Source organism: Brachyhypopomus gauderio, chromosome 20 (genome assembly GCF_052324685.1).
Source record: "Brachyhypopomus gauderio isolate BG-103 chromosome 20, BGAUD_0.2, whole genome shotgun sequence".
Classification (NCBI taxonomy): Eukaryota; Metazoa; Chordata; class Actinopteri; order Gymnotiformes; family Hypopomidae; genus Brachyhypopomus; species Brachyhypopomus gauderio.
In genome coordinates this window covers 10,287,336-10,296,916 of record NC_135230.1, presented here as the reverse complement: position 1 = coordinate 10,296,916, position 9,581 = coordinate 10,287,336, and the positions used below count along the sequence as shown (strand labels likewise).

Sequence of the window (9,581 nt, the reverse complement as noted above, 5' to 3'; positions counted from 1 at the left end):
CAATAACCTGTTCCATTTGAACCGATTGGCCATGCTTGCCTTGAACAGGGCAGCAATAACCAGTCACACGTGTCGCCAAATGCCATCCATGAAAAGAGTTCTTGACTCCCGATTTGTTGACCTGTTCCAACACAGATGATACCAGTACGGCCCTGCCTACTACTGTGAGCGTCTATGGACCGGGTTGTCAATGCATATGACTTGGTACCCCTTGTGGGTGGGGGGCTCTTTTAATGGTAAACACATACACACCTGCACCTACACACACACAGCGAGGTATAGGGTTAGAAGAGAGAGAGGATGATGATGATGATGATGATACTAGGTTACAAAAGGGAAGTATTAGTATGCAGGTAAAATACTGTAATTGTACTGCATGCTCTCTTGATCTCAATCTCTCTCTCTCTCTCTCTCTCTCACACACACACACACACACACATCTCAGAATCAGGCTTTACTGGTCACATTGTCTAACAATAGACAGAACAATCATTTAGGCATCTACTCCTACAAATAGTCTTATATGGGCAAGCTGACATATATGAGTACTGCTCAAGCTGTACTCATATAAATAATCTAATGTTTAATGTTATATTTTGCATAATATGTGTGGTTGCATGTGAGCCTGAGTGTGTGTGTGTGTGTGTGTGTGTGTGTGTGTGTGTGTGAGAGAGAGAGAGAGAGAGAGAGAGAGAGAGAGAGCAGCACTATGTGTGTGTGTACAGAGAAGGTGAATTATTACTTCTTGGTTACACTAAGCCTTCTGGTTCCCACAGTCTAGCATTAAATCATACAGCTGATCTCCTCTGTGTGGAGTCCCCCCCCACACACACACACACACACTATACCTGAGAGACAAACATGAAATGGTGAGATGGATGCCTGATGACAACAAGATGGAGAGATGGTGAGGTTTGTGTGTGTGCGTGTGTGAAAGAGAGTGAGGGGGGGAGAGAGAGAGAGAGGGGGAGAGAGAGAGAGGGGGAGAGAGAGAGGGGGGAGAGAGAGAGGGGGAGAAAGGGTGTGGGGGGAGAAAGTGTGTCTCCAGGGAGGAGCTGCCCTCACGCTGATACACCACCACTCTAATCAGCACAAAGACACGCACACACAGAAACAGAATTCAATTAACGTGCACAGGCCCACAGACAGACAAGCACATACTCACACACACACACAGCTAATACAATTACACTACTTTGTCTGAACTGTATGCCCTAAAGAGAAATACAAATACACACACACACAGAGATGCTGTGCATTTCTCCCAGAATAGACCAATAATCATTTCAAGCTAAAACATCACAAACCCATTGACCTACAGCCCATTTTATGACCTTTATTGCTCTTTGTTGACCCAGGACTACAGTCATGTGACCACTTCATAACCTACAGTGAAATATAGCTCAATCAGGCTGTCTTCACTTCCCTCTAACAGTATTTACACGTTGGTGTCGACTGGACACGGTGAACTGTAGCCAGCCATTATGAGATTAGCACAATAACGTCAGTGCTGTGCCTTCAACAAACTTTGAGACAGAGAAAGAAAAAGATGCACAGCACATACAGCCGTCAGCTGTACAGTCTGTGCTTGTTCATACATTTTAATATCATTTCAAATGTTCCTCCAACATTAGCCTTGCTCGTCAAAGCGTTAGAACGATTCTTGCAAGGACGCACCGGACATTTCCAAGGCGACACGTGGCCCTGTCCTCTCTTTGATTCCTTAAATGTCTCCTCTGGGACGAGGCAAGAGAGACAGAGCTCGCAAACATTCAGAGCGTGACAAGAAAGGAGTGGATCGCCACAATAATAATTATGGCTCCTCGAGCCCTAGAGCGACCCAGCAGGCTACCAGATGGAAAGGGTTTCAAAAACGAGTCACTCCACTGCCGAGAGAGAGAGGGAGGAGTGAACATTAGTGGCTCGTTATGTTCGCTAGCCGAATATTTACTGGCTTCTGTATTCATTTAGGCTACCAGGGCAACATTTCTATTCACGTGGTACTTTCAGAAAATTTCACATTCCGAACAAGCTTTTGACAAAAGATTAGAGTCCATGACCTACGAGTGTAAATATACACATATATTTGCATAATAAACTGAAATCTACTACACGTGCCCTGCACTAGTAAAAGAGAAAGGTGAAGGTGCGAAGACAACACAACTGTGAATGTAATTCCAATATGGCAGGGTCCTTGTAATATTCATGGCTCAGCTGAATTGGGTAAGATGTTTATCTTTGTCCAATTAGCATATATTAGCATGTATTTGCATAAACTATGTATTTCCTAAAGTGACTCAGAAGGGACTGTTTGGGAGACTCGTTGCATTCTCTGTATTACAGAGAGGACTAGGAGCTGTCCACCACCTTAGGGTGCTGAAAGTTCCTAAAGGGTACAATTACGGGACATATTCCCGTAATTTTTTATGTATGACAGTAGTGCAGTATTTTTGTGGATGGGTTTCAAAAGACACAATAGATGAGGCTGTGAGTGAAGGCGGTGTGGCCGAGCCACGCGCTCAAACACTCGCAACAGCTGCACTGCTGACGAGAAGAACCCCAATTAACCATATGTGCAGACATGCAGACAAAGAAAAGGACGAGGGCCCGGGATGAATTAGCCAGCGTGCACGTGTGTGAAAGCAAACAGGCAAGAAAGAGAGAAAGAGAGAAAGAGAGAGAGAGAGAGAGAGAGAGAGAGAGAGAGAGAGAGAGAGAGAGAGAGAGAGAGAGAGAGAGAGAGAGAGAGAGAGAGAGAGAGAGAGAGAGAGAGAGAGAATATTACTACTTCCAAATAAGTGTGACTAACAGATAGCAGGTGTGAAACACACACACAGAAACAGAGAAATACAGACAGACAGACAGACACACACACACACACACACACACACACACACACACACACACACACACACACAAAGCCTGGCCAGACAAAGAATAAGTATTCCCGGTACTGGAATAAATGGGAATTGCTCATGGCCAGACCTGCGTTTATCACAGGGGACACGGATCAGCAGAAAGACAGACGACACACCGGCGGTGAAGTAGCACACCGAGTTATGTCACCACACTCAGCGTCACATGAAGAGAAATGAAGCCAACACAGTCGCTGTGCTGACTACGCAGCACTGACGGTCAGCAGGACAACACCAAACAGCCACCATCAGAAACGAGGGCACCACACTCAGGCGGAATTCTGTTGGGTCAATGTTCCGGAATATTCCTTTCAGCTCTGCTCCATGCCTATAATGCACCTGCCACACCTCTAGATATTCTTGAGGAATAAGCAGCAAGATGCTGTTTTGAGGTACTTCAGGAGAAGTGAGTCAGATCTATTGTGATGAGCAACCACAGCGTAACTAAATGTGCCCCATTCTTTAATGGAGGCTCTGATTAAGTACTTGTACTGTCAATATTACAAAAAAATATGACTGGCAGATTTGCATCTGCAATTGGCTGAAATTGAATAATTTGTTTAAGCCAAACATAATTTAATTAACCCTTCTGATTACACTGCAGACTAGATGAAGCGTGCATTTTACAATACATACATAGGTCATTACTGCTAAACGCACACACACACAATCACATTATATATGTATAAATATATGCCAGATTTGGCATATGCTGGCTGCATGCCCAGCTGCTATTAATATCAACAGTCTAATTTTGAACGCTGCTACAATAAAACATTCATATTTGAGTTGTTGATGTGGGAAATGCTCCAGGATCATTGCAGACGCTGGTCAGAACTGGTCAGAACTGGACACAGGACAGGCATGGCGGCTCTGGTGTTGCACCTATATGCTTCATCAGCTGAAACGGGAATCACTAGCACAGTAGAGTTTCTCAGAGTTTAGCCACTAATCAGATTAGCCCAGTAACCTCTCCCCCACTGACAGAGCGCACACACACACACACACACTGTGGAATACCCCCTGTGGAGTCTTGTCCAGTTGACAGCTCAAGGGGCCCACTGGGTATTACCAGTAAAACCACATGCTCGCCCACATTAACCTTGGTCACCCCTCAAATACCATTAAGTGTTTTACATAAACAACCAAAAAACTACCAAACATTATAAACCGTTTAGAATTTTTTACCACCATATTTTTTTGATTCAGTCAAATATTACATTTGAGCTGAAAATATTATATATTTTGCACTCTGATTGAAATAGAACTGAGCAAACACACTGATTCATGATATGAGAATATAAAATCACCCATCTGCACTAGCGAGACTCATCAGAGCATCAGAAAACTCTAAACAAAATGTTTAGATTATTATGAATGTTAACATACCATTATAAAAGTAGGATTCCATCAGATCTAAATACTTCACTAAAAACATGGCTGTGTTTTCGATAAAAAACATGGCTGTGTTTTCGATAAACGCATGGCTGTGTTTTCGATAAACGCATGGCTGTGTTTTCGATAAACGCATGGCTGTGTTTTCGATAAACGCATGGCTGTGTTTTCGATAAACGCATGGCTGTGTTTTCGATAAACGCATGGCTGTGTTTTCGATAAACGCATGGCTGTGTTTTCGATAAACGCATGGCTGTGTTTTCGATAAACGCATGGCTGTGTTTTCGATAAACACATGGCTGTGTTTTCGATAAACACATGGCTGTGTTTTCGATAAACGCATGGCTGTGTTTTCGACAAACACATGGCTGTGTTTTCAACAAACACTGTTTTCAATAAACACATGGCTGTGTTTTCAACAAACACTGTGTTTTCAATAAACACATGGCTGTCTTTTCAACAAACACTGTTTTCAATAAACACATGGCTGTCTTTTCAACAAACACTGTGTTTTCAATAAACACATGGCTGTGTTTTCAACAAACACTGTGTTTTCAATAAACACATGGCTGTGTTTTGAAGCTTGTAGTGAGTTGAGCATTTGTTTCCCAGTTGGAAGTGCACGCCGACTCCAGAACACAACACATCCACCACACATGGGCAGTCATGGCCTGGTGGTAGGGAACTGGTCTTGTGACCGGAGGGTCGTGGGTTCGATTCCCAGACCTGCGGCCATGACTGAGGTGCCCTTGAGCAAGGCCCTTAACCCTCAAATTGCTCACTTGTATAAAAAATGAGATAAAATGTAAGTCGCTCTGGATAAGGGCGTCTGCCAAATGCCATAAACGTAAACGTAAATGTAAATCCACAGCAGACCCGGCCAGCGATGTCATTCAGACAAAAACGGGTCTCAGTCTGGCTTTGGTCAAGCTGCCAGACTGCTTATCCCAGACAGGAAATTAAAAATTAAGTGGACTACAAAGAAGGAAGTGAGAAAAGGGAGTTTGTGTCTTCCTTACACTCGCCCTCAGACTACCACACAAACACCCCCAGATCAACAGGCTTCACGTCTCCTGCTGCTTCAACCACCTGTACAGGTGTGTGTACACGTGCATGAACACACACACCTGATAATAAACATGATAAATGTTGCAGGACTGGAGACATTGAATAGAATTTAATGTCCACGCACGCACACACACACACACACACACACTCACCGCGATGCGCAGTAGCGTCCCCTTCACCGATGCCCATCTGTCTTGCCTGCGGTCGATGATCAGGATGAAACCAACTCCTGATGCACTGAGGCTACAAGCACATAAACATGGTCACTATGATGGCGCGAATATCACCTCTCTCACACACACACACACACACACACACACACACACACACACACACACCATATGAGCCAGCACAATAAAATATTAAATGAAAATTGAAAAAAAAAAAATGTACATATAGCATTCAAAATACAAATATAAATGTTGTTGAACACTATGATCTAAAACACAGAAAAAAAACAAAAAAAAACAAAAAATTAACAAACAAAAAAACACCAACAAACATAAAACAAAACATAACAATAATACAGTAGTAAACACAAATTATAACCCATTACTAAACACCTAATGCTCTGGGATACTACAGACACAGTGGAGTATTCGTATTTAGACCCACATGCACATTCCAGCTCAGCCATGTGTTCCATCCTAACGAGCTGATCTATCTGTAGTATAGGCTACTATACTATCTGTAGTATAGGCTACTATACTATCTATAGTATAGGTTACTATACTATCTGTAGTATAGGTTGGAGGTTACTCAGGTCTCATGGTATCACCAGTTATACACAGACACACACACACACGTACAGAGAAATGTATCTTAGTCCCGATAACCGTAGTGATGCAGCATAGAGATGCTGAGCTGGTTGCTATGTCCATCACCATGGAGAGGGCTTGTTCACTCCTTCGGCATCATCAGGCTGCTTCGCCATGGTTACCACAACAGCCGTCATTCTAGGTTTTTTTTTTTCTCCTCTGCGCTATTTTGGTATTTTTCTGTCTTTAGACGAACCAGTCACAGTCCAGTTTTATCAGGTCTACATTCCCAGTGCTCTTATCTGAAAGCAACGTTGATGGCTGGTCTTCCGTGAATGGTCTCTCTTCAGTGTGTGTGTGTGTGTGTGTGTACTTGTGAGCATGTGCATATATGTGAGTGTCTCTCTCTCTCTCTCTCTCTCTCTCTCTCTCTCTCTCTCTCTCTCTCCCTCCCCTCCTTCACAGTACGCAGTGCCACTGAAGGCACCCACCGTGAAGGCAGTCTCCTGCCTCCCCGCTCATTTCCATGGCCAATCACACGGGATCAGGTGCTCCTTCCCAGCCAATCACAGACCAGCAGAGCCCTGACGGGCAGCCCAGCCTGCAGCCCCCCCTCACATTCCTAATATGGAAGGGAGGGAAGAGGATGGAGGGAGGGAAGGATGGAGGAAGGTTTTCCTTCCAAAGCTGGTAAGCATGGGACTGCGAATATGCTTTAGGTTTAGCTGCCGCCATGACAGTAACACACACACACACACACACACACACACACACACACACACACACACACACACACACACACACACCTCTTTCATTCTTCTCCCTCGCTACAACCCTTCTCGAGCCCCCACCTCTCCTGCTCTCCCGTACCACCACTCTCCACACACCATCTCCGATGGTTGGAGAATGGAGGAGAGAGAGAGATAGAGACAGGAAGAGAGGAGGAGGAGATGAGCGGCACGGCTGTTCCGTGCTGTGAGCCCAGAGCCCTGCAGGGCAGCGGTAGGGAGTCCAATACAGCCCTTCACCCCATCACCCTCTACACAGCACTCGAAGCTGAGCACACACGCATGCACATGGGCTCGGGAGAGACTACTCCACTTACCATGGACATACGTCATATCACAAAATAATAATAATAATAATATTAATCTAATAATAATATAATACTAACAATAATGAGCTTGATGAGATAAATGAATGCGTAGGCCATTAAAATGTTCCAGAAGAGGTCTAAAATATTTAAGAGAATAAAAAAAGATATAATATGCTAATAAAATATATATTAATATGTTGTAGTTGTCCATTAAATATTGATAGTGATAGTGATGGTTGGTGATGGGGGTGTGTGGTTTATGTCCTGTAATGTGATGGTTGGTGATGAGTGTGTGTGGTTTATGTCCTGTAATGTGATGGTTGGTGATGGGTGTGTGTGGTTTATGGCCTGTAATGTGATGGTTGGTGATGGGTGTGTGTGGTTTATGGCCTGTAATGTGATGGTTGGTGATGAGTGTGTGTGGTTTATGTCCTGTAATGTGATGGTTGGTGATGGGTGTGTGTGGTTTATGTCCTGTAATGTGATGGTTGGTGATGAGTGTGTGTGGTTTATGTCCTGTAATGTGATGGTTGGTGATGAGTGTGTGTGATTTATGTCCTGTAATGTGATGGCTGGTGATGAGTGTGTGTGGTTTATGTCCTGTAATGTGATGGTTGGTGATGAGTGTGTGTGATTTATGTCCTGTAATGTGATGGTTGGTGATGGGGGTGTGTGGTTTATGTCCTGTAATGTGATGGTTGGTGATGAGTGTGTGTGGTTTATGTCCTGTAATGTGATGGTTGGTGATGAGTGTGTGTGGTTTATGTCCTGTAATGTGATGGTTGGTGATGAGTGTGTGTGGTTTATGTCCTGTAATGTGATGGTTGGTGATGGGTCATTTACCACAGAGCCACCAAATTAAATCCACATCAGCTTTCTGTTTATTAGTCTGTAAAACCTCAGGCAATTAGAACCAGCCTCTGTCTGTTTCACTTTCTCTCATGCTCTCTCTCTCTCTCTCTCTCTCTCTCTAAATGGAAAACTAGTGACCTCTGCTGGCAAGATGAGGGATTGACGATTTAAATGAATTAAATGAATAAGCGAATACTTATGCAGGCAATATTCAAATGTACTCCCCCCAATATATATATATATATATATATATATATATATATATATATATATATATATATATATATATATATATATATATATATATATATATAGTTCCAATGTGTGTCTGTGTGTGCAATCTCAGCGCAGAGGAGAACACATTTGAAGTGTCTAAAGTGACGGTCTTAAGCTCTCATTAAGGACTTGGGCAGGGTGTGAGCGCACCTGGGCACACTGGTCAGGTATGTCAGCACGTTGTGGAACTCCTGTTCCTGCAGCTCGCTGAATGCAGGGAACTCTGGGAAGACGATGATGGGGCTCCCGTTCTCACCTCGGCCCCCTGGGAAATGTAGCAGGAGAAGAGGCCTGAGTGTTAGCGTTAATTCCCCATAGCTGGTCTTGCTTTCAGAATATCTTGTGATACACACTGGATATGACCAGCAGGGGGCGCTTGTATACCTCCCGGCGAGATCCTGGGCATAATCTAAATAAAAGAGGACTCATTATGAGGTGAGACACTAAAAGAGGACAAGGAATGTCCTCTGTACAAAGACAAGCCTGACAAGCCACTGTGGAAATGCACAGACTACAGTACAAGATTATGGACATACACCCCCCCCCCCCCCCCCACACACTAAATATAACACCTTCCGTCTGTTTATTTCAACTCACACAGGCACACACACACACACACACACACACACACACACACACACACACACACAAAACATACAGACAGACAGAAACATACACACGCACAAACATACACAAACAGAGAATCAAGAACACACAGACACACACATACACACACACACACTCTGAGACGGCTGGTAAGTCATGGCTTTGTGTCATCTTGTGTATGTTCATTCTGGTAAGGAGGTCTTTCTTAACACATAGTCATTTATGACACACACAGGATTATGACAGGTGTGTGTGTGTGTGTGTGTGTGTGTGTGTGTGTGTGTGTGTGTGTGTGTGTGTATTCATTGTGTTGAAAGAAGCCCATTAGCATTACTATGACTGCACATCACCACAAACACACACACACACACACACACACACACACACACACACACACACCACTAAATAAATCATACTGTCACAAAGTATGCTATGGTTAGAACATGTAAAATACAAATCAAATGCTAAACGGGAAATGAGTTTTATAAAAACACAGAGTCCAGAACTGGAAGGCTGTTATTTACCATGGGTGGAGAACAGAGGTAAGACCACAGCACGCATGCGCACACACACACACACACACACACACACACACACACACACACACACACACAC

General features: G+C 43.7%; 1 protein-coding gene across 16 annotated transcripts in view; it reads right to left on the bottom strand.

The window, feature by feature from the left end:
- The window catches only part of mcf2la (mcf.2 cell line derived transforming sequence-like a), a 55,565-nt gene that overhangs the window by 19,762 nt on the left and 26,222 nt on the right, over positions 1–9,581 (bottom strand). For all 16 annotated transcript variants that reach the window (XM_076983268.1, XM_076983259.1, XM_076983260.1 and 13 more), the window contains 2 exons: positions 8,511–8,625; positions 5,531–5,621 (listed from right to left, as the gene is read on the bottom strand). In XM_076983268.1, the coding sequence (XP_076839383.1) occupies positions 5,531–5,621; positions 8,511–8,625 (206 nt within the window). The remainder of the gene's footprint in view (positions 1–5,530; positions 5,622–8,510; positions 8,626–9,581) is intronic.